The sequence below is a fragment of the Argiope bruennichi genome, chromosome 10 (assembly GCF_947563725.1).
Source record: "Argiope bruennichi chromosome 10, qqArgBrue1.1, whole genome shotgun sequence".
NCBI lineage: Eukaryota > Metazoa > Arthropoda > Arachnida > Araneae > Araneidae > Argiope > Argiope bruennichi.
The window spans coordinates 79587818-79614967 of record NC_079160.1 but is presented as its reverse complement, the minus strand read 5'-3'; the positions used below and the strand labels follow the sequence as shown (position 1 = coordinate 79614967).

Sequence of the window (27150 nt, the reverse complement as noted above, 5' to 3'; positions counted from 1 at the left end):
TTAAAAGCAATCATATATCACGTAAAAAGCCAATCGAATGCAAAAAAGGAAGACATTAGAGTGGAGTTTTCTTCTACTAAATCTTTAAGAGATAAAATCGTTCTATTAAAAATTGATTGACGTTGGAAGTTAAAAACTGGACATTCGGTTAAAATGTGTACAACCGAATAAGGTGTTTAGCACTACTGCAAATCGGTGCTATTTCACTAAAAAAATGATTGTTTATGTAGTATTAAAAATAGAAAAATATTAATTTTTTTGGGCATTAAAGATAGAAAAATAAATCAAATCAACTGAATTAGCGCCTGATTAGGACAAAAAACTTTTGTATTTAAGGTTTTTCGATAGTTGCAGTTTCTTAGAAATGGGCTAAGAAGTAATTTTTATCCCCTAATTTTGACTGTTTCTAACATCACAAAATTATGTTACCAGTTTTGAAAAAAAATGAATATGAAGCTTCTATCTTTATTTAATTTCCACATTTTGAAATTGTCTGACTGCGCGTGCATGAAAGATTGAAATTTTGAATAAAAATAATTAATCAAAAATAAAAGAGTAGAAAATTTAATGGCAACATTATGTAAAAATAATCAGCTTAAAAACTAGGTGTTTTTTTAGATCGTTTGAATATCTTTTATTATAATCTTTTTTTTTATCTTGTTATCGGGAACCTACTTGCCAAAAGTAAATTTCAAAACGAATTTCATTTCGGAAATGTCTGTGAAAACGACGAATAATATTGTCGCATCTGCTAATAATCGGCTTTAGGAAATTTATTCAACCTGCGTTTCTGTCAATACTATTTTATTTCATACTACTGTATGACTCTTTGAGTAAAAAGCTTACATTGTATTCTCGTAGCGTTATATATCGCTGGACTTTTTAGGTGAGTGTTCTCTCTACTTATCATCTTTATATATTCTCCAAATGCATATAATGTGTTAATAAAGAATAAATGTTAAAATCTAGTGGTCTCATTTTAAATTAATCTAAGCCGAAGTACTTGTGGGCAAGGGAATGGGGTTAGGGAGTTGGAAGAAGAGCAGAAGGGAGCAACAAGTGGTAAGAAAGATAATATTTAACTATATATAAATTTATATTGCTTTTAAAATTTGTAATTATATTATTGTTGAGGCAGGTGTTGAAATCTGTACTACTAATACTAATAATAAAATGTTTGTGTATATACATAGGTGGTCCCCAAGATACACCATCCCCCCCCAAACACCAAATTTGACTCAAATATGCATCGTCAGTTAATACTGAGCACTTCTGTTTTTAATTTTAACTAATTAAAAAGGAAGCGAAATATTGAGGCGTTTTTGAAATAATTCACGAAAATTTTATTGCACAAAATTGATATTTATATCATTTTAAAATTAAAATTTTTATTGTTGTGACTTATGGCACTTTATAAGCCCGCTGATAGTAGTTATCTGTCGGCGATTAAAGCCGAAAGAGCTTCTCTTGTTTTTTTAGTTGCTCCAACTAGGGTCAAGACTACGACTTAGCTATGTCATGCGTCACATTCGCTTGCACAACCCCTTTTTACAGAGGGGCACATTCACACAACTCGCAAATAGAACACAAAAGAAGAACAACCGGGACTTGAACCCGAAATGCCTAGATCATTAAAAATTTTTAATAATATTATCTTAATTGTTGGGTAAACTTTTATTGAAGATTGGTATTTCTTAACACACACACACACACACACGTGTGTGTGTGTGTGTATGTGTGTTGGGTATGCATGTTCTGTAAACTATCTGAATGCAGTAGCATGAGAGAGAATTTAATTTTTATATGCTAATTGAAGACTTTGAATGCATTTTCTTGATTTAATCCCACTTTAAAATCATGGAAAACCATAGCGAAATAATTTTTTCGCGTCATATCTCATTTTTTATATATAAATACCATAATGAATGTTTCAATCGGTTAAGAAAAATGCGCCTAAAACATAAATTCAATTTTTGTATGCTATTAAAGCGTGCCAATGAAAGATTCAGTAAAAATGCCAAATTCAAGCGAAAAGTTATATATTTAGTAATAATTGTACGCCAATGCTCTGCAAGGAGTTCACTAGGATAACATCTTGTTTTTTAGAGTAGGGCCGTCGTGACTTGGTGGTAAGATTTTGACAACTGAACCGGAGGGCTTCACGTTCAGGAACCGATTCCATCGAAGAACCGTCGTGTAAGAGAGTCTGGAGCACGTTAAATCCCTCGGAGCCAAACGTCCTCCCACTAGTGTGGTGTGGAGGTTTGGAGAGACAGTGCCAACTCAGGTGTCGTCCTCGTCATCTGACCGCTGTTTAAAATTACGAGGTCCGTTCCAAAATAACCCTTCTGTTACTTTAAAACGGGACGTTAATATAACTAAACTAATTATTAGAGTATATCCAAGGAAGTTTTAGGGAACCATTCCAGCTGGTTTATTTCGTTTCGATTGTTGCTCTAGTAGATACTTCTGTCTCTTAGACCTTATTGACTGTAACTTACCAATTTTTACTAATTATTATTCAAAAACAGTTTTGATTTTTCCGAGTAATTAATTACCTGTAAAAACTGTATTTTGTTAAAGCGTAATACATATTATTTACCTTCTTCGTCTATTTGATTTCAGAGATAACTTTTCATTACGAACCAGTTTTCAAAACGATGGGAGATATTCTATATAGAATATTACAGACCTTACTATCTGTGTTCTGTTTCGTTCAAAGCTCTATATTAATCCTTATCTATGGTGGAAAAGGAAAAGTTGTACCTCCCATAAAAAATCCTTTATTACTGAAATCTGCATCGAAACTGGCTGAAGAAATACGAGAAGGCAAAGTAAGTATCTAATTTACGTTTATCCATCAAACCCCGGGAGGGGGGCATGAAATAAGGATGAGATGCTTCCGATATGGTCGTTGGATCTCGTCACCCTTGAGGGTACACAAAAAAGGTGGTGGATCTGGCTCCTTCCATCGATGACGGGACGTACTTCCTTCGGGAAGAGTTGAACCGTGGCCGGTGATGGCCCTTAGGACTCAACCACAGTTACCGCCAGTGTTGCTGCTGCGGCGGTCCGGTCATTCAGATTTTTCCGTGTATCTTCCGGCTGTCAGAGTAGCCAATTTAAGATTAAGATTAACTAGACAATAGTGGATTTACACTTAAGCAAATGTCTATAGCCACAAGCAGGTCAAGTAAACCACTTATATTCCCAGTTGCAAAATAGATAAGTTTGTAAGAAATATAAATTCTATGAATGAGGAAATATTTTAGTAATTAAAATATTTATAAAACCGAGCATATGCTTCAATAATGTTGGGTGAAGTAAAGACAAATACAATTTTAATAAAGTTAATGAAATAAAAATTATTTATCTAAAATAAGCCATTAGCAGGTTAAAAATGCTTTGAAACGCGGGACTAAATCCACCATCTTATTAAAATATCATCATAATATTCATTGCCTAACGTCGCAGTATACTTAAATCTGCCTCTGAACATTGGGAAGATATTGAATTCATCAAAAGATTTGATTTTGACATTATGATGAAACTTATATGCATTAATAAAATCAGAAGAGTTTTAGACCTAGATTCTTTCCTCCTTAAGAAGATTCAAACCTCTAAATCGAAACATCGAAACATGATAATATCGGAGATCTAATTTGTTTATTTATATTTTATTTTAAATTTTTCTTTTGTTTATGCGGTAACAAAATTATGGCAACAAAAAATATTTTTAATATCGGAGCAATGCACTGAATATAAATACATTAAATTTAAAAAAAATAGACTCGCATTAAAATTGCATTATTTTTGAAAAATTTATATTTACTAATAATAAAGATGACTGTGCATTGGTATTCTACAGGACAAATTGTTTGGACAAAATTTGGCATAGATATAATTCGGGGTGTTGTATTCTGCAACTCAGAGATATTTCTTTGAAATTTCATTCTGCAACTCAGAGCTATTTCTTTGAAATTTCATTCTGCAACTCAGAGCTATTTCTTTGAAATTTCATTCTGCAACTCAGAGCTATTTCTTTGAAATTTCATTCTGCAACTCAGAGCTATTTCTTTGAAATTTCATTCTGCAACTCAGAGATATTTCTTTGAAATTTCATTCTGCAACTCAGAGCTATTTCTTTGAAATTTCATTCTGCAACTCAGAGCTATTTCTTTGAAATTTCATTCTGCAACTCAGAGCTATTTCTTTGAAATTTCAACTTCAATTTGAATTAATTAAAAATTAATTGAGATTCTGCGGTTCCTTCGCGATAACTTTAGAAAATTTATTGCCCAGAACTTTACATTTTTATAATTTTAAAAACCATTTTAAAGTTTTAAAAGTTATCTTTTTCAATGTTCCCAATTTAATTGTTTTACATTTTTCATAGTCTTCTACAATTAAAAAAAATTATAAATATTTTTAACAATAGGTTACAATACTCTGATTTCTTGAGATATTAAATCGGGTGGTTTCTTTCCATCTTTGAAAACTGAGGAGGAAAGATTTTTTTATAAATCTATGGAGTTCACAGGAAGTATCTGAAAGTGAAGTTACAATATCGAGAATTTGCGAAAACATTTTATTGATTCTCAACATTTATACTGGTTACGTGTATCTACTCTCAAATTATTGCATGTGTTATCTGATTGTTGAAAGTTGTCACAAAATGCCATTTACCGCTAGTGATTGTTAGTAAGGTTATATCAAATTTTTACTGTGTGGGGTTTTTTGATTTACGACATTTTGATACGACAGAGATTATTAAATAGAAAAAGCCTTGGCAACAAATTGTTTGCAAATAGCAGTTCCCATTAAAAACCAAAATATTTTCATTATTGCAATTTTTTAAACTTTTTTTTTAAAAAAATGGTAGAATAGACAGAAAAATATTAGACAATGAAAAAATTTATATCTTTTGTTTAAGATAAGAAGTGAAGATGTTGTCCTGGCTTACATCCATAGAATTTCGGAAGTTCAACCTTATCTCAATGCCACAGTGGATTGCTTCTTTGATGATGCTATTCAACAAGCACGGGAAGTGGATATCCTAGTTGCTTCAAGGAGGTGCACGGTGGAGGAACTTGCAAATAAAAAACCCTTATTAGGAGTGCCTTTTACTGCCAAGGTTCTTCTTCATTTGAAAGGCAAGTATGTATATTGAACCTGAAGACTCCGGAGATATTTCGATATATAGAAATTTTGATATCCCTTTGCGGCGCACTATCTTTTGAATTTTAAACTTACACAAAAAAAATTTGGAAAAAATTCGAGAAGCAGCATTACAGATTCATTACAACTTGTAACGTCGCAACAGAATTAGTTAAACATACTAGCCAGCAGAAGCTGTGGAATGCAGGTAAAAATAAGCTAATTTCCAACCTTTTAAAATCAAAAAATACACTTCCGCATTTACTTTTTTGCATACAAAAAGAAAATATTGTAACTGTTAACTAAAATTTGAATTCGAAATTTTGACGATCTATACGTTTCAGATATCTTTAAATTCAAAACGCATCAAAATGTATTCCGAAGAACGTATTTCGGGGGCTTAAATAAAGAAGTTATAGTTCAGCATTTGATTGAATATAGTCTCATTTTCGACTACTCATAAAAAGGACATTAAGTAGAGCATTTTTAAATTTTTATGACACTGATTGTGTTGTTTTAAAAGAATCAAATAATGCTTTCTCTTGCAATAGGTATGCCATGTACAGGCGCAAGTAAAATATTCGAAGACCAGGTCGCTACTGAAGACTCACCCTCTGTTGCATTGATGAAAGATGCTGGAGCTATTCTTATTGCAACTACCAATTCGGCTGAATTGGCATTGAACATAGAAACCGTTAATAAAATCTATGGCAGAACTTGCAATCCTTATGATACAAATCGAACACCTGGGGGAAGTAGTGGTAAGTATGGGTTTTAGTCATGATATTCGGCTGAAATGGCCGTGAGCATAAAAAACTTTAATAAAAACCTACGGCAAAACTTGCAATCCTTATAATACAAATCGAACTCCTAGGGTGGGGGGAGTGGTGTTAAATATGAGTTTCAGTCGTGACGTTTTGTTGAAATGGCAACGAATATGGAAACCGTTTATAAAATCTGCGGCATAATTTGTAATCCTTATAATACAAATCGAAATTCTGGAGGGAGTAGTGCTATGGGTTTAAGTCATGACGTTCGATTGAAATGGTAATGAACATAGAAACTGTTAATAAAATTTACGGCGGAACTTGCAATCCTTACGATGCAGATCGAACTTCTGGGGAAGTAGGTAATAGTATGTATGGGTTTCAATCATGACATTCGGCTGAAATGTCAATGAACACAGAAAACATTAATAAAATGTAAGCAATAACTTACAATCCTTATGAACTCCTGAGGTTCAGTCATAACGTTCGGTTGAAATCGCAATGAACATAGAAACCGTTAGTAAAATCTACGGCAGAACTTGCACTCCTTATGAACTCCTGAGGTTCAGTCATGACGTTCGGTTGAAATCGCAATGAACATAGAAACCGTTAATAAAATCTACGGCAGAACTTGCAATCCTTATGAACTACTGAGGTTCAGTCATGACGTTCGGTTGAAATCGCAATGAACATAGAAACCGTTAATAAAATCTACGGCAGAACTTGCAATCCTTATGAACTCCTGAGGTTCAGTCATGACGTTCGGTTGAAATCGCAATGAACATAGAAACCGTTAATAAAATCTACGGCAGAACTTGCAATCCTTATGAACTCCTGAGGTTCAGTCATGACGTTCGGTTGAAATCGCAATGAACATAGAAACCGTTAATAAAATCTACGGCAGAACTTGCATTCCTTATGAACTCCTGAGGTTCAGTCATGACGTTCGGTTGAAATCGCAATGAACATAGAAACCGTTAGTAAAATCTACGGCAGAACTTGCAATCCTTATGAACTCCTGAGGTTCAGTCATGACGTTCGGTTGAAATCGCAATGAACATAGAAACCGTTAATAAAATCTACGGCAGAACTTGCAATCCTTATGAACTCCTGAGGTTCAGTCATGACGTTCGGTTGAAATCGCAATGAACATAGAAACCGTTAATAAAATCTACGGCAGAACTTGCAATCCTTATGAACTCCTGAGGTTCAGTCATGACGTTCGGTTGAAATCGCAATGAACATAGAAACCGTTAATAAAATCTACGGCAGAACTTGCAATCCTTATGAACTCCTGAGGTTCAGTCATGACGTTCGGTTGAAATCGCAATGAACATAGAAACCGTTAATAAAATCTACGGCAGAACTTGCAATCCTTATGAACTCCTGAGGTTCAGTCATGACGTTCGGTTGAAATCGCAATGAACATAGAAACCGTTAATAAAATCTACGGCAGAACTTGCAATCCTTATGAACTCCTGAGGTTCAGTCATGACGTTCGGTTGAAATCGCAATGAACATAGAAACCGTTAATAAAATCTACGGCAGAACTTGCAATCCTTATGAACTCCTGAGGTTCAGTCATGACGTTCGGTTGAAATCGCAATGAACATAGAAACCGTTAATAAAATCTACGGCAGAACTTGCAATCCTTATGAACTCCTGAGGTTCAGTCATGACGTTCGGTTGAAATCGCAATGAACATAGAAACCGTTAGTAAAATCTACGGCAGAACTTGCAATCCTTATGAACTCCTGAGGTTCAGTCATGACGTTCGGTTGAAATCGCAATGAACATAGAAACCGTTAATAAAATCTGCGGCAGAACTTGCAATCCTTATGAACTCCTGAGGTTCAGTCATGACGTTCGGTTGAAATCGCAATGAACATAGAAACCGTTAATAAAATCTACGGCAGAACTTGCAATCCTTATGAACTCCTGAGGTTCAGTCATGACGTTCGGTTGAAATCGCAATGAACATAGAAACCGTTAATAAAATCTACGGCAGAACTTGCAATCCTTATGAACTCCTGAGGTTCAGTCATGACGTTCGGTTGAAATCGCAATGAACATAGAAACCGTTAATAAAATCTACGGCAGAACTTGCAATCCTTATGAACTCCTGAGGTTCAGTCATGACGTTCGGTTGAAATCGCAATGAACATAGAAACCGTTAATAAAATCTACGGCAGAACTTGCAATCCTTATGAACTCCTGAGGTTCAGTCATGACGTTCGGTTGAAATCGCAATGAACATAGAAACCGTTAATAAAATCTACGGCAGAACTTGCAATCCTTATGAACTCCTGAGGTTCAGTCATGACGTTCGGGTGAAATCGCAATGAACATAGAAACCGTTAATAAAATCTACGGCAGAACTTGCAATCCTTATGATGCAAATCGAATTGTGGGAAATAGTGGTAAGTATGTATTTCAGTCATGATGGGTTAAAAAAAAAATCATTTACTTTTAATGTATTATTATGTATCACAAGTATACAGAATGATTGCGGTTTATTGATTGATAAATGTAAATAGATATAAAACAAATTTCATCTCTCAAATTATTCTTTAAACATTGCCAATTTGCCATAAATTGATGTGGAAAAGGCAATTCTTATGATAGAAACCGAGTGCTTGGAGGGAAAAGCTGTAAGTATGTCTTTCAGTCATGATATGTTCATAAATATAATGTTCTATTTTAATAAATATAATGTTGTATTTTAATTTAGTTTATTTAATGTATTTATTTAATGCATAGTATAGCCATTTAGTTTCACATTGTTATTTCCATTCATAAGCTTCACATGACTGTTCCAAAGGGCAACAATGAGTGATTGGAAGTACTTCTTTAAATGCTTTTTGGTAAACATTTTTAGAAAAGACTGATATATTGCAAAAGCTGTACTAGAATTAGCTTTCAAACGTAACTTGGAAAAGTACCATGGTGGATGTTGTATGAACAGTTGTACCATTAAAAATATCAAAAAATATACATTTTTTTGCATTGTAAAAAAATATATTAGTAAAAATGTAATTTTATTTTCACGACAAAATTGTTATAACTTGATTTGTATCCCTGAAAGACTGTTTAATAGAATTATATTTTTAAATAGCATTATACTTAAAAAAAATTTCTTCAACAATTTTTTATGCCAGAAATTGAAGAAGTTTTTAATTACAGAATTAAATCACCGATCTTTGTTTTAGCACCTTTATAAGCATCTTTATTGCATGAGTTCTATATATAATTTGAATAAAATTAACTACCTCAACGAAACATCAAAAACTGAACCCTGAAGGCATAAATTATGACTTTTTTTGCACTGTAGGTGGAGAAAGCGCCTTGATTGCTGCTGGCGGATCGTTGATTGGCTTAGGTAACGATTTGGCAGGAAGTGTTAGGATTCCGGCTCACTTCACAGGAATATTTGGCCATAAACCGACTGCAGGTATAAGAAATATTTTTGTATCAAATACTTATACTGCATTCATAAAGTTATTAATGAATTGATTTGGAAAATACTATTTGTATTGTCTTATAGGCTAAAAATGATTTTCCTTTTGATTCAAAGAATTATTTCAAACAGAGCTTTGCCAATAATTCGTATTCTTGTTATAAACATATCTTTTCCATAATGCAAAGCGTCAGAGCTAAAATAATTCAAAAGTAATAGATTCTTGTATCGATGTAGTCACATGTGATAAGGTACGAGTGAAAGTCAAAACGTAAAGGGCATTTGAGAAAAGGAACATTTATTCTAATGATAGAAAACTAAAACTGATATTATTTTTCTACATAACCAATCTTGGATTCAACGCACTTTTCCCAAGTTTTTTTATTCCACCAGGAAAGGGTTCGGTTGTAACTATAACCAATTTTGTAAAATCAATGACAACATCAGCAGCTGCAAATCTTCATATCCTCTGAGCTTTCTTCAATGATCCAAATGTATGAAAATTGCTTGGAGCAAGGTCTAGACTGTATGGCGGATGCTACAGCACTTCAAATTCCAAATCTTTTATTGTTTCTGTCGTCAATTGGTCAGAATGTGGCCGTCAGTTGGACAGAATGTTGCTGTCAGTTAGGCAGATTGTGTGTTATTTTGCTGCAAGATGATACATTTCCCCAGTTTTCACAACGATTGGATCTGATTGCAGTTTCAATTCATTTCGAAGTGCACCACAATAGTTCTCACTGTTCACAGTTTCGCCTCTTGTGATGATATTGCCGCATTGAATAGAGGCTGTCGACTCACCATGGCCGAATGGTCATAGTACTGCTCTCATAATCAAGAGATCGGAAGTTCAAATCCCTCTAGAAACAATTCGATTCCCAGTTACTGTAAATATGTTAATTCCTTTATTCATGTTTTCCTTCATTTCATGTTCCAGCAGATTCTGCAACTTTCTTTAGTTACCAGATAAGTGTTCTGGACTTTTCTTACTGTCTCCAGAAAAGTATTCAGGAACTTTCCCTGTTAGTATAAAAGCAGAAGATCTGCCAGTCACTGAGTTCAGAGTTGAGTTAATAAGTTGGTTTAGCTCTGCTTCTTGTTTGTCTCATTGAGTTCCACATTAGAGTACCTACGTGACAATATTTTGGGTTACTGGTCATTCCATGTCCCAGAATATTACTAGCTTAATATTAGCAGCTGACAGTAGATGTTTAAATTTCTTTAATTTGTAATTTCTGTAATTTGTAGAACATTAATAATGACGCTTGAGTGACTTAGATATTCGTTAGAGTAGTGTCTATCCTCAACTTGAATGTGAAACAGATTTTTTTAAAGCTTTTGAAATTTAATTGACGATCATATCAAGTTTAGGTATAGTAGACGTTTAAAATAAGGTTTAGTGATGATTTGTTAAAAATTAATTTTGAAGTTAACAAAAGAATGTTTCAAGGTCAAAAATGTCTCTCAAGACTGATTTATAGGGAATGAATCAATTTGTAATGATATATATATATATATATATATATATATATATATATATATATATATATATATATATATATATATATATATATATATATATATATATATATATATATATATATATATATATATATATATATATATATATAAACTGTATGAAAGTTGCTGATTGGGTTAGAACGATTGGATGGAGTTGATGTAAAAGTTTTGGAGTTGATGTCTAAAGCTTCTGTATACAATATTTGATTTTTTTTGGAGCAGGAGTTTGTTTCTTATTTACAGCTAGGATTGTTTGCAAATAGGAAAAAAAAATATTATAATGATTGCCTTCCTAAATTTATGAACATTGTAAAAGAAATTATGATATATGTATTGATTGTATTAAACTACAAAAATTGTAAACTATCCTTTTAATACAATTATAATTTATGACTAATCATGTGTTGTTCATCCAATTTAACACATTAGTAGCCTCTAGGGATTGCAATACCGGTTTACCGGGTTTTTGAGCCATTTGTACAATTTTGTAATACCGGTATTCACAAGTTCAAATACCGTTCTTTTTAAATATTTTTTAAATTGTCTCCACTATATGTAAAAGCATCGCCAACATAGCACAATAGTATGAATTTTTATTTTTATGTCTCCCTAAAGGGCGAATTAATTAGACTGTGAATACAAAGTTGCATAGTACAATCAAGAGAAGTGATAAAATACTGTTTGACAATGGATTGTAAAACCCTCCGCGCTTTTGCGCATGCGTTAGGATGGGTTTAATTCGACAAAATAGGGGTGAGAGGAAAGATGAAAGGAGGAGATGTTTACATTTAACAATGAAGACTCGCGTTTTTATGAGACGTAAATATTACAAATCATTAGTAATACAGAAGGAAAAAGGTATGCTAATTCACAGTAAAATATTTCAGAACAATTTTTATTTAATATAAGGGACATAAACATTAAATTATGAAGAATAAATGAAAAATTTCTGTTCTTAAAATTTAGTAATTACTTTTTTACAAAATAATAATGATCTTTTTTGTATTAAAATGTTTCTTTTTTATATGTTATTAAATTTTTTTAGGAATATTTTAATTCTTCGTTTCCTGCATCTTGGTCACAATATTTACTGATATTATGTAAAAAATGTCTTACGGTATTTACATAATTATAATGATTTTAAAAATGAAAAAGAAGAAAACAGACTAACCAATTCCAATATGATCAAGTTTATAGTAAATTTTCTTAAAGTTTTTTACTCACAAGCCTATCCACATTCAGAAGAATTCGTACTGTTATCGAAGATTATGATGACACTAATACCGAGGAAAAGGAATTGTCTCTTGAACAAAAATTAGAATTAGTGATTAATTAAAAAATTTCAACAAACCAAAATACAATACAGAAATCAGCTATATCCAAAACCATCCGACGAGAAATCGATTAATTTGAAGAAGAGGGATTTGGAGGTAAATATTTGGAAAAAGTGTATCGCGTATTGCTAACAGTACCACCAACTAGCGTAGATGCCGAAACAGCGTTTTCTACAGCTGGTAATTTTAGCACAAAAGTACATTCCAGACTTAATGACAGTACAATTAATGCATTATGTTTTTTAAAATCACATTTCAAAAATTAGTAATAGTACCACAGACTGAATAGTGATATTTACACTTTTTTGTGATTTAAAATAAGATTTTCCTTTACTTTTTTGTGATTCTTTATATACTGTTATAATTTATAAGTTACAAATTATTTTTTTGGGATATTTACATTTTCTAATCAAACTGACAAATAAAACAAAGAAATACCATGTTTTCTTTCTTTTTCTAAAATTTCTACTACCGGTTTTAAAACCGGTATTCCGGTATTAATATCTCAAAATTACCAAATACCGGTATTGAACTTTTGGTCCGATATTGCAATCCCTAGTAGCCTCGTGACTCATCTACTAATTAATTAGATTATCTCTTCTTTACTGCAGTTAAGAGATAGCAAAGAAGGGGGAATCGAATCACAGTAGTAAACCATGGCAATAAATGTGTTAAGAAGTTAATTTAGTTAGCCAAAATATATATTCAATTTATATATTTTGAAACGTAATTTTAATTTTCTTTTATAATATCACTTTTCAGATACCGAAGAATTGAAGCTTAAATATAAACATTAAAAAAGTTACGGATAAAATTATTCCAAGTAATATTTTTTTTTCTAATTTATAATTTCATAAGAAAAGTAAGAAAATGTATCATTTTTTATCTTTTGATCCGGGTCGTTTTATTCATTGAGCTAATTGGGTTGTAACCCAAGGATGTCAGCACTATAGATCGTCTAAAAAATTAATTTAATAAACACTCACATGACAAAAAAGGTTATTTAAATATAATTTTAAATAGATTAAAATTAATAACGTACGATTAACGCTTCTGAATGGATAAACCGATTTTGTACTGTTTCTTCTATAATGATGTAGAAAAAAATTGTTTCATGGAGAATTAAATAGAATGCTATAAATATTTCGAGTTAAAAATAATTTCATTCTAATCAAAGATGGTTATATCAGCTAGTATTATATGAATTAACTGAGAAAATGTGTTTTGATAAATTATCCAACCAATCGAAAATGTAGGTTTCACACCAATAACTTATCATAAAATGTATTTATAAAATAACAATTAAATGAGATAGAATTATTTCAAAACATCTGCATTTTGTCAGCAAACTGATATATTGATTAAAAGCAGAAAAGCAATGTTTGCAGAAATTTTGATAGTGATTAACTTCGAAATTTAACAAGAATGGCCAAATGATATTTACTTTCTAAAGATCCTCCTATATTTAATATATTTAAGTACTCTTTATTAGTTCCATTCAGAACAATTGTTTCTACCAATCAGAAATTGAGGCTGCAAAAAAAAAACTGTTTTCTTTAGAAAATTCTGAATAAATTTATTTCAATCAAAGGTCTTTGCTTGGTTTGAATTTTAACCAACCTCTCTAATCTAAATCATGCAAAAAATTCTATTTAATTTATTTATGATGAAAGCAAGCAAACTTTCCGAAATGAAAGCAGACTTCAAAATTTCAATTAAATTTTAAAGACTGGTTTTATTTCTTTCCTAGGATTAGTGACAAGCAGAGGATCCTTTCCTCCGGAGTTCCCAAATAAGCTTCTTGAACCTGTACACATGAATATATTCAAGTATCTCTGTACTGGTCCCCTATGTCGATATGCAGAAGATCTGACACTTGTTATGAAGATTTTATCGACTGAAGATGAATTAAAAGTGGATTTTAATCAGAAGGTAATGGCTTCAGTAATTTAAATAAGTTTTGGAAGTATTTTTAGATTCTGCTCAACCAAGCATACAGTAAGAAACGTCAGTGTGACACAATTAAACAAAAGATACTTCCTTTGCAAAAATTACAAACGAATTCTTTACGCGTCCTTCTTTGAGTATAGTGTAATGTCTTGATCTAAACTGATCAAATAACGAAGCAGAATTTCCAGACAATTCTTTACTTTACAGCCCTATATATACAAAAGAACAACTTGTTCTAATCTTGATTAAATAAATAGTTATTTACACCTGTAGTAGGAGACACAACAGTCGAAGGTTTATCTTGAAACTGAGAAACAACACCACAGGGAACTAACATGTTGTTAATCAACACGACCATTCCAGGGGTAATTTTCGGGCTCCGAACTCGTGGCCGAAGTCCAACAGTCTGCCTGCAATTCGTTTCTTCTCCTCTCCCTAAAGAAAAAAAAATCTTCGCACTTTATTTCGGCGACAATCTCCGCCTCTTAATTTACATTGGCCATTTGAGCTCTCTTTCGGCCAATCGGGGTTCAGCAATATGCTCCCTCAGCGACGCCAGTGGATCGTGGGTAGGTCCTTTCACAATGAGAAACATTTAGCATTCAGATGTTTGGAGGTACTATCAATATCTCTTGGACGAGGATTTCCCACATGTAGTCTTTCACTGTAGTCGCTAATGAACAGATGCGAAACCACCCAGGTGAAAAGATCCACCATCTGGCTATCTCGAAGAGTTTAGTAATTAACAGCGACGACAGAGCTGGCCTGTAAATGTCTTATCAGAATTGAGAAACGGGGAATGTTACAATAGGGTTGAATTTCAGGGGGAGAAAAAAATAGTAGAAATGATTTCTTTTAAACTTCCACGCATATTCTCTTCTGAAAATGTTATCCCCTTAAAAAATTCTAGATCTTGAGTAAGTTCTCTAATAGCATAAGTGCTAAGATATTTATTTTCAGAAATATACCAAACCATGACCTTGGTTATCAATAGTTAAGAAAAAGCCTATTAGCGTGCTATCTTTAGCGATTCTTTTGACGATTAATCTTTAGGAATGTGGCTAACGTACCATAAAACCAAATTTGTATTTTGTATGCTTTATTTTTCGACTGGGTGATACTAAAATTTGATACAGAATTGCAATTGTAATCATATGTGTCTAATTTCTTATATTTATGTCACTGCGTTTTTGGGTTATCTCCTTTATATGCATCTGAAAGCACAGAACGACAGATGGTCAATCCCTTGTTAGATTTACTTCAAAATTTTAGGTAATTTTAGCAGGGCGCAAATGTTGCCAGTTGTGAACCAAATGCGAATTTGGAGTAAGAAATTTGGCGGACTTCTACATTATTTGGCGATTTTTCGCTTGCGCCTAGCTAACGAATTGTGAACCAAACGCGAATTTGTCGGAATTCTACATCATTTGGCCATATTTCGCTTGCGCCCGGCAAACGGAAAAGTACCAAATTTAAGAATCTAGATACTACATATGTGCGCTACTTTTTATTTCTTATTTCTATGGCCCTTTTCTTGTAATTATTGTGTGAACTTATATTTGGATAGCTGGACAGGCAATTTCCAAAAAATGGAATTTGATAAAAACTGACAACTTTGGTGTAAAGATTTTAATAAAGATCTGCCAAATTTTAACCCTTTAGAAGACTTTCTGAATTATCATGTTCAGAGATAGACAGACAAACATAACACCGCCTCATGTCCCTGCATCTTTACCAATTGTTTATTGAAACAATGTAATGGGCATAAAGTGGGAGAGACATCGGAAGACGCCCCTAAACTGTCTATCGCTGTGAAAATCGCAAATTGCAATTAGTCGGACATCGCAAATTAGTAGGACATTTATTTAATAAAATTTGTTAAGGGGGTTTTAACATTAGATAAACAAAAGTCGAAAGCAAAGAGCTGGATGAGATTCAAATGAGAAATAGCAGTGACTTTGTAAGCCAACTATCAATGGGATACTGAAAACCTATGCTAGATACATAAAGAGACAGACAAACAGAGAAACAAACAGAAATCCTTCCAAAAATGTATTTTTTGGACTCAAAGAGGTCTGAACCTGCAGATTCGTCGAAATCTTGAATTCATATTTCATTATAATACTTTCCTCTTGTAGGCCGGGATAACCTGGTTGGTAGAGCTTTGGATTCGTTTCCCTTAGGTTACGAGCTCGAACCCCGCCGGCCGAAGATTCCCCTCGTGCTTGGTGGCTGACGCGCGTATAAATCTGTCGTGGTCACAAAGTCCTCCATGTCGAGAGTAATGCCACTGGGGTACTGGATCGAGGGTAATCGTTCTCTGATTCAGGTCTAAATTACGATCTGTGGATGAGTTAATGAAATGCGTGAATGAAGTCCGCCTCGTCAAAAGGTTTGTGACGTGTGTGTAGCTAAGTCGTTCTCTTGGCTCTAGATGGCGCTACTATAAAAACGAAAGACGCTCCCCCACCGACTTAAAATCGCTGTCTTCGTAACAGCGGACTTGTTCATGGCAAGCGCCATGAGAAACAACAATATACTTTCATTTCGTATACAAAAAAGGAAAAAGTTTATACTATGGCCTAAAAACTTGCATATATTCTCATAGGGGGAACATGATAGGGCTGCACAAATAGTTTGCTTAAAATCAAAAGTATTTGAAATTTTTTACCAAATAAATGAAAATCACCTATCTCTATCCCTTTTAATAATAAAGATGAATATATGTATTTGTGTGTATTAGTGTTCTACAAGTAAGACCGTGTGACCAACAGCAAATAATTTGACACATATATACCTTTCAAGGTGGGAATATGAGCCTTAGAACAAGTTTTTGAAATCTCTATGAGAATTTTAATTAATCAAAAATTAAGTGAAATTCTGGCTTTTTCAACGATAACTTCTGGAAATATTATTGTACAACAATGAATTTTACCCCGTTTAAAATTTTAAAAGTGTCTTTTTAATAATACTTTTAAAATACAAAAAAATGTCTTTTTAATGATTTAATAATTATGCAAATTTTTCCCGAATTTTGGTAATTTTATAAATGTAATTTTTAGACAATTTTCAAAACTGATTATATTACTGTTTTAAAATTCAAGCTATTTTCATTGTTTCATCGAATATGCAATCGAATAATTTTCTTTCATTGTAACAAGGTAAGGAAAAACGATTTTGTTTTATATCTGCGTAATTTACAAAACAAATTTAAAAGCGAAATTACAATATCGTGAAATTTGGTGGATGCATGAATTGAATAGTTACTTTTTTAGTAACGTTATGATGTTATTAGAAACGTGGTGCACAATGTGCAAGACATTTGTCTGACAATTAAAGTAACACGATTTTAATATCCGACAATTAGACAGTTTTAGATATACCGGGTGTTTCAAAAATGACCGGTATATTTGAAGAATCAATAAAAACTAAACGGGCAGCGATAGAAATACACCGTTTGTTGCAATATTCTTGGGACAACAGTAAATTTTCAGGCAGACAAACTTGCGAAATTAGTTACAATTTTCAACAACAGATGGCGTTGCAGTCTGGAAAAAATCTAAACTAAGATATTTTCCAATATCCACCATGCGCAGCAATAACATGGCGTAGTCTCAGAATGAAATGAGCAGAAACCCGTGTAAACGTCTCAGGCAGGATGGCTTCACATGCAGAACAGATGTATTGTTGTTCAATTGTTTCTGGATTGAGGCGGTCCACCTGGTCTTTCAAGTGTCCCCACAGAATGAAGTCACAGGAGTTCATGCCTGGGGAATTGAGAGGCCAATCCACGCCGCTTCCTCTATGTATGGAATAGTCCAAAGCAATCACACGATTATCGAAATGTTCGTTCAGGAAATTAAAGACGTCGGCCGTGCGATGTGGCCGGGCACCATCTTGCATAAACCACGAGGTGTTCGCAGTGTCCTCTAAGGCATTTTGTACAGCCACAAATTCACGAAGAATGCCCAGATAGCGTGGTGCAGTAATCATTGCGGATCTGAAAAAATGGGCCAATGAGTCCTTCGGAAGAAATGGCGGCCCAAGCCATTACTTTTCTTGGATGCAGGGACGATGGGACTGCAACATGGATTTTTCCGTTCCCCATATGCGCCAGTTCAGTTTATTGACGAAGGCGTCCAGATAAAAATAAGCTTCGTCAATAAACCAAATGCTTCCCGCATGGATATCGTCGTCATCAATCCTTTATACCATATCATTAGCGAATGTCTCTCATGCATTCATGGAAGCAGCGCTGAGAGGTTGCCGAGTTTGAATTTTGTATGGATAGAGGTGTAAACTCTGGCGCATGAGACGATACGTGGACTTTGGCTTTATTTGGACCGCAGCTGTAACACGGCGAATGGAAACCCGAGGCCGCTGTTGGATCACCTGTTGCACAAGCTGAGCATTGTCTTCTGTGGTTGCTGTACGTGGTCGCCCTATCTTTCCAGCACGTTCATCCGTCACGTTTCCAGTCCGTTGAAATTTTTCAAACAGATCCTTTATTGTATCGCTTTTCGGTCCTTTGGTTACATTAAACTTCATCTTGTTGCAACAATACTGTGTTCTACGCGGTGGAATTCCAACACCAGAAAAGTCCTCTGTTCTAAGGAATAAACCATTTTTTCACAAGAAACTTGCAATCTGTGAACAGCACGCGCTTAAAGTAGAAAGACGACTTACAGAATGGCGAACTCACAAACTGCGTTTTCTTCTATATCTTTCAAATCGTCTGCAGCGCCATCTGTTGTTGTAAATTGTAACTAATTTCGCAAGTTTGTCTGCCTGAAAATTTACTGTTGTCCCAAGCATATTGCAACAAACGGTGTATTTCTATCGTTGCCCGTTTAGTTTTTATTGATTCTTCAAATATACCGGTCATTTTTGAAACATCCGATATAATCATATACAGGATCTATATCTATTATATCATAGATATACTATATCTACTATATCAGGGCCATTTAAATGAATTTAAATAAAGTTACTATTTCCAGCGAACCAGGTGATTGTCAAAGACGACTAATAACAATAATTCCACCAAGAAAATGTTTTTGAGCATCAAATTGTAACAAGCATTATATAGCATTAACAAGCATTATATTTATATAACTTTACACCTGTTTTTTTTCTGTTGTGTACATGAACCTCCTTGAAGGAGTTGAGTCCCATGACCTCAATTAGGATCATCTTGACAGTCTATTTTAAACTGAATTTTGTCTTTTGAAGTAAAGTAAATGTTCATTTTCCTAATCTTAGTATAAACGCTTAGACATTAAATCGTTTTTTTTTTAGCTTTCAGTAATGGAAAAAATTTGGGCGATTAAATATGTCATAAAACAACAAAAACGGTTTGAATTCCTTTGAAAAAATAAAACTTGCAGCTAGAAATTGAGATTTTTTTTTAATATCTTGAAAATGCCAGAAAAAATTCGTGTAAGTTGGTATCAATATAAGGACAGTTTTAAACTTTGAAAAAATGCTCCGAGGCGTGGATTTCCATTCACCAAATAACACCTGAGCTAAATTAATATTCTTGATTAAGTGATCTTTCTAGTGAGTATATATATACACAATACATATCCACACTTTTTCTTTATTATTATAAAAACTAACCGACTTTGGCGATGAGCTGGTTCCCATGGAATAAATTTCATATTTAATTTCAATTAAATAAATAAACGAAATTTCATGTCCATGGTTCCGTCAAATTGTCAGACATTTATTTTCTGTTTTTTGTGTTCATAAAATTTTTTAATGGAAACCAATACCATGTCATCATTAGCGCTATTAAATGAGCAATTGTCAGGTACGTTTTTCTTGCAAATTCACTTTTTATTTGCGTTATAAATTCATGAATATTAAACCCAAATCTTCTTTCTTAGTTTTCAACACTAGAAAGAAAATCCTGCGATTAAATATTCGAAGAAACAATTATTTGAATTTCAGATTAACTTTGCAATCGATTGTTAGAAATTAAACAAAATAATATTTAAAAAATATTAAATAGCCAAAGAACGATTTTTAAAACAATATCATTAAAAAATAATTTTTTGATTTTGAAGCAAAGTAAAGACCCTTTTTTGCAATAACATTTTCTGCAGTTATTGCGAAAAAATCTCAAAATTCGGTTTAATTTTTTAATTTTTAATTAATTGAAATTTTAATTAACAATTTTATAATAATCGCTTCGAGGTGCATATTTCAACTTTCCATAGTATGTATATATGACGTTTGATAGCTTTCAATCCAATCATCAGAGTGTTGATCGCCAAGACACGTACAAATGCATACACAAAAACATACACTTACATTATAAGTAGAGAGAGGTGATACAACATTTTGATTAAGCATTTTGTTAAGCCCTTTTATCAGAGCAATAGCAATGTTTCGACCAAGCTTTAGATATTTCAATATTTCGATGAAGAATTCGTCAAGCCCTTTTACCAGAGAAATAGCAAAGTTTCGGCCAAATTGAAAGTATTTCAATAGAATAAAAGGTTTTATCTTCAATCCTGGACTATGTATTATTGTAAATCTTCGGCAAATGAATCTGTGATTTGAAGAGTTTGTAACTATTTCTGTAAGACATGGGCGGCCGACAAATATATAGAACGCAGAAAGAAGTTGCGATTGTAATTATTGAATATACTATAACAAATACATAATGCAAAATATTTCAATGTTTAATAACTTCTCATTTTCTCATAAGAGAGAGGTACTTTTACAAAAATAAATCGCTTATTTGCACAGCAGCTTCAGTTCGCTTCTTACCATCTAAAATATCCACTACTTCTCGCCCTTCAGAAATCGAAATCGCATATTAAGGAGAGTATGTGCACAAAATTTTGCTATGTTCTCTGAACAGTGTTTGTACAGGAGATGCTTAACCACTTCCTATTTGAGTCTCTTCTGATACAATCTCCCGGTATATCGCAATGCTACGTACTTTTTACAGCATTGGATGCTAGATGGCTTTTAGCACCATGTGGCAAGAGTTTTGACTTACGATAACAATAACATATGCACATATCAAACTATAACAAATGCAAATAACAAACTATAATATATACGCATAAAAATTTACTGAGGTTGAACTCTTTACACTCGGATGGTGCTTCTCACTCACCATTCAAGACAACGCATCATTTTTAAGTTTTATTTATTTATTCTTGATTTATTTTTACTATTAAAAAAAACGCCCACAGAAAGGTAAAAAGTTGTAGATTAATTTTTCAAAGAAATTCAACTTGAAACAATTATATATATACATTTATTTTTCGGAACAATAAACAAGTCCTTGTGTTAGGTGAATAATTATGCATCGGATTACTTTTCCGAGTGTAAAGGGTTAATAACTTCCTTAAAGGGTTAATAACTTCCTATTTTCTCATTAAAGAAATGTCGGTTACACTTTTTCAAAAATAAACAATATATTTACGCAGTAATGCCATTTCCGCCCTTTTATCGAAAATAAGCTATATTCTTTTTTTTTCTTAAGAAATCGAAATTATATATTCAAACTGTTTTTGTATAAAAGTTTAGAACACCCAGAAATTTTTTACAGGAATTTCCTAACCACCTTGTATTTAGATTGAGTTATTTAATATTACAATGATAAAATAACTCTTCTTTGTAGTTTTGAAGAATATCTCTTCATTCATAAATATTCCGTAGTTGTTTTTTTAAAAAAAATGAACATTTCACTTATTTATCATTTGAATCTCGATATTAAAAGATTGGATAGAAATGTAGCTTATATTTTTAGTTCAAGAACTAGGTAATATATTTATTTAGATATCTGCAAATTAAATAAATTCATTAATTGAAAATTAAATGTTAAAACATTATTTGATAAATTTAAAAACTAGAATGATTTTGCTTTATCCATCTTTCTAGTCACACCTCTATTTTCAAAAAAAAAAAAAACTTTTAGTATTTAACTGCTTTATTTTGATTTTATACATGTTTTCTCGAATCTACTTTATGCAAAAATTTAAACAATTTAACATTTTTATTTATTTTAGACCGAAAATAGCTAAAATTTGTTAATGAAAAAATAATAACTTGTAATTTAATAAATTAAAGTAAATTTGTCAAGGTAAATTTAATGTTAAGAAATAAGTAAACACTTTATAAGTTAATAAATAAGTAAAAATAAGTTTAACATTAAATTAAATTTAACAAGTTAATTAAGTTTGTCAAAAGTTAAACTAAAGTCTTTAAATTATCTTTACAAACTTTTGTGGTTGATAATGCTTTCTACTTTCTACCATCAAATCTGCGGCGTTCCTTAATACTTACATTTTTGCTATTCATTGAATTGGGTTGTTTTGCAGATGCAAATTGATATTCCGTTAAACTTGAAGTGCATGCTATATATGCTATATTCTTTTCTTTGATTTAACACATCGGAAGTAACGCTATATAGCCCTTACTTCCGATTCTATGTTCTGTTAAAAAATAACTTGTTTCTCTCTTTAAAGGTTGTAAATCTGCTTTCATAATCCGTATAAAGTGCTATCTGTTTAAAGGGTTAATAAAAAAAGGCTATTCTGTCTTATGCTGATTAAAATTAAGAGCCTCTATTTAAATTCGAGAAAATATAATTGATTAAATCATCTATTTTTTATAGGTTGATTTTAAAAAATTGAAAATTTGTTATTTAACAAATATACGAAGTCCATTAGTTTCGACTACGGATAAAAGAATAATAGCTGCTCTGAAAAATGTAAGTATATTTTTCTTTAAGTAAAATTATGCTGAACTATAAATCACAGACACGTTAGATTTTTGATTTTATTCATTAGAAAAATGCATTGCAGTCATTTGTATGCATATCTTCATGCACACTTCCCTTCTTTAATGTTGCTCATATGACTTCAGTCCGCATATCAGAAAATTAATTATTTATTTATTTTTTCCCTCTTGTATAATATGGAATTAAGAGAAATTACAAATTTTTTACTTATATTTTTAAAACATATATATAATTTTAAAAAAACGTGGGTTTTTTTTTTGTCCTGGGGTCGTGGGGTTTATTTTTTATGGTATCTGGGTTTATTTATTGATTTTCATACTATGTCAAGATCGATGAGCTACATTATTCATAAGATGCCAAGATTTCGCCAAGATGACTGTATTCGGATTTACTAACCGATTTTCAGTTCGCCAATCTCCCTTTTAAATAAGATATCAGGATAATTGCACTTCCTGTTTAATTGGCGATTTTTAGATTAAGCCAAGATCACCAAATTTCATTATATTCACATTTCGTCAAAATGACTGTATTCCTGGATGATTTTCTTGAAAATTTCAGATCATGCCAAGATTGTCTATTTTTATTATACATAAGATGACATAATGGCTGAATTCTCTAATTTACTTGGAGACTTTCGGATTACGATGAAAACACCAAGACAATGAGTTTAGTCGGCGATTTTTCAGATTACAAGATCCTCAACCTCCATTATACATAAGATGCCAAGATGATCGCATTCCTTGTATTAGTTGGCGATTTTTAAATTATACCGAAATCGCCAAGCTCCAATGTACATAAGATGCCAAGATGATCGCATTCCTTGGATTAGTTGGCGATTTTTAAATTATACCAAAATCGCCAAGCTCCAATGTACATAAGATGCCAAGATGATAGCATTCCTTGGATTAGTTGGCGATTTTTAAATTATACCAAAATCGCCAAGCTCCAAAGTACATAAGATGATGACATGATGATTGCATTTCCGGATATACGTGACGATTTTGAGACTACAAAAATGTGTTGTGTTTATTTGAGAATTTTCAAATTAGACCAAGATAGCCATACTCCATTTTCCATTAGCCATTAGCCAAGATACTCCATTTCTCATGTCAACGGGAATATTCGATTACACAGTGACGTGCTAATGAGTGAAGCTATCTTGTTTCAAAATCTGACGATTATTTTATAATTATCTTACATTTTTAAATATCAAAGCGCGTATTGCTATTTATTTTCTTTTGGTAATTTGTAAAATTTTCTGATAAATTTGCAAACTTAATTGACTTTTTTGATTAAATACGAGGCAGAATCAAAAAGTAAAGGGACATTTGAGAAAAAGTGCATTTATTCTATTTGATAGAAACTGAACCATACATTATTTTTCTACAAACCCACCCTTGACTTCAACTTACTTTTCCCAATGTTTCACAAGTTTTCTGATTCCATCGGACAAAAAAAGATTTCAGTTGTAGTTTTAACCAATTTTGCACCCCATCAATGATTTTCTTCATCGGTTGCAAATCTTCTTTCCCTTAGCGTTTCCTCCATTGGTCCAAATATATGAAATTCACTTGGAGCGAGATCTGGACTGTATGGCTGGTGTTCCAGCACTTCGAATCCAAACTCCTTTATTGTTTCGGCCGTCCGTTGGAAAAATATGGACAAGGACTATCTTGTAACAGGATGATACTATTTCGCAATTTTTCAATGAAGTTTGGATCTAGATGCAGGTTTCAATTTAGTCTAGTTTAGTTTACTTCCCATCACCATACCCTTAACAACTTTCAAATTTTCTTCAGTGGTTGACGTCAATGACCTGCCCGATATTTTGTCTTCACATAAAGAAGTCCTTTCCTGTTTGAAGCGTTTCATCCATTCTTAGATCTTGCTTTGTGGTAAACAGCTTTCACCATACTGCGCTTAAATTCGACGAATAATTTCCTCACGTTTAATACCTTCCGAAAATAAAAAGTTACCTCCTTGAATCAACAATAGAACTGCCATATTTAATGGTCTGCTACATTCCAATAATTAAAGCGGTAATGAGTGTTGTATAGAAGTATTGGCGACTACACTAAATCAGTGCTGGATACTAGCTGTGATCCCACACCCTGGAAAGAGAAATTGCAAGAAGTCCCTTTACTTTTTGACTTTTCCTCGTATAATTATGTTTAAAGAGGAAACTATTATTGTTTTTTTTTTTTAAAGATGGACACATGCTTAATGTAATGTTTCTTTCAGGCTGTCACATTCTTCGAAAAAAAGTGTAACACGGTAGCCAAAGAGATAAAGATTCCTTCTTGGGTCCGTGTCAACAGATGTATTTGCAGCGTATTTATGCGTCTTCTAAACAATTATGAAAAAGAAATATGTATTATGAAAGGCTTAAATGAAAACTTTGAATTTCTGAAATCCTTTTTTGGAGTAGCCAAAATAGTGTTCGTGTCAGCATTTATGATATGGCTCAGTCCTTTACTATATAGTGAAGACAAATTTGAGTTTTATGCAGAAATGATTAGAGGATTGAGAGAAGAATTCAATAATAATTTGGACAAAAACACTATACTACTGATGCCTACTTATCCGTGCATTGTACCTTACCATAATGGAACGTTCCCTTATTTGCTTAGTTTGAGTTTTACAACATTGTTTAATCTTCTTGGACTACCAGCTACCCATTGTCCAATGGATTTCACAGAACAAAAGCTACCGTATGGCATACAAATTGTTGGTTGTAAAGGTAACGATGCCCTGACGATCGCTTGTGCTGCTGAACTTGAGAAGGAATTTGGAGGTTGGAAACCACCTGGAGAAGTGTAGACATCAATCTCCAAACATGCCTTAGTAAAGAAATGTATCAATGACCAATATCTCATTCAATCGATTTCGCAAATTTTTATTACATGAAACTATTTAGAATAATGCAATCAAATTTGATTGCAGGATCAGTGGCGGATACTGATTAAATTTGATTGAACGTTCACTTTTTTATTTTGTTTGAGTTTTCTAACGATATTTAATCTTCTTGGACTACCAGCTACCCATTGTCCAATGGGTTCCCCAAAACAAAAGCTACCTTGTATGGTATACAAATTGTAAGTTGTAAAGGTAATGCTCTCATGATTGCGTGTACTGCTGAACTGGAGAAAGAATTCAGAGGTTGGTACATTTCTTAATAAAGAAATGTACCAATGATCTATGCCTTATTCAGTCGATTTCAAAATTGTTAATTACATCAAAATATTGAAAATAATGCAATAAAATTTCGTGATAAATGGTGGATTTTGGGATTTCGACGATACAGGCTCAAATTTTTTTTAGGTCTTTCCTAGAAAAATTTAATTAACGGTTTATTTATCGTTTTTGATTTTACATTTCTTCTAATATTCATTATTTCGGTACATCTTGATTTCTTCGGCCACCGCAATTAAAATGGTGCCAAAAATAACGTCAAGTTGCAAAGCGAATGTGAAACTCAAAGTAAAAGTGTGTATGGTTGCTCTTAGTTTGACTACTTTTTGATGTCTTTTTTTCTCATGATTTGGTGGTTTATCGCGGTCGCCGTGGAAATCACGTTGTACCGTTATTTCATTTCAAACTAATTTTTACATTGTTATTTACCAAAAGTATTTTTCTTTCCTGTTTATTTTATTGTTGACAAAGAGTATACGACATTTTTTATATCATATATATTATTTTTTTCTTGTTCTTCTATGTTTTTTGCTAATGATATGAATGTTTCTTCTTATATGCACAGATGATTTACATTATGCTAAAAATTCTGTGATATTTCTAAGATTTTATTCAAATAACTTTAACATTTAAATTATTTTATAAGCAGGATGTTGAAACCAATTGTCTTGAAGTTGACTTACCATTAAATGTTTTATCAATTCATTTGGTGCTGATATTTGTTAATTAAAAATTCTTATAGAAATATAAAATAAAATTAATTGAAAAAAGTTTTATTTCTGAAGTTCGGGATGGCAATGGCACATCGAAATTTTCATTTCATAAAAGTCCTTATAAGGGTTAGTCAAACCCGGCCTGAATGATCTCAATTAAATATTAACTGATACGCTTTACGAATATAAAAAAAAAATTATTAAATAAATAGCTTTAAAAACAAACTTTTATTTCCATGAAAAATGTAGAATTGTTTATTTTGATTATTTTATTTTGTTTTATCTTTAATTTATA

The 27150-nt window shown here is 32.4% G+C and overlaps 1 protein-coding gene across 1 annotated transcript; it reads left to right on the top strand.

Moving 5' to 3' along the window:
- Positions 1–1032: 1032 nt before the first annotated feature.
- On the top strand, positions 1033–27150 carry LOC129988201 (fatty-acid amide hydrolase 2-A-like). Its single transcript, XM_056096360.1, has 8 exons — positions 1033–1062; positions 2626–2834; positions 4934–5153; positions 5709–5918; positions 9256–9375; positions 13987–14168; positions 22825–22920; positions 25192–27150. The coding sequence occupies exons 2-8, from the start codon at positions 2661–2663 to the stop codon at positions 25768–25770; spliced, it is 1581 nt and encodes a 526-aa protein (XP_055952335.1). The 5' UTR covers positions 1033–1062; positions 2626–2660; the 3' UTR covers positions 25771–27150.

What these genes read in the sequence shown, in the direction of transcription:
- LOC129988201 (XM_056096360.1), top strand. Translation starts at nt 2,661, where the DNA reads ATGGGAGATATTCTATATAGAATATTACAGACCTTACTATCTGTGTTC. An exon ending in AACACCTGGGGGAAGTAGTG is followed by an intron (nt 5,919 to 9,255) that starts GTAAGTATGGGT and finishes TTTGCACTGTAG; the next exon opens with GTGGAGAAAGCGCCTTGATT. An exon ending in TAATAGCTGCTCTGAAAAAT is followed by an intron (nt 22,921 to 25,191) that starts GTAAGTATATTT and finishes TGTTTCTTTCAG; the next exon opens with GCTGTCACATTCTTCGAAAA.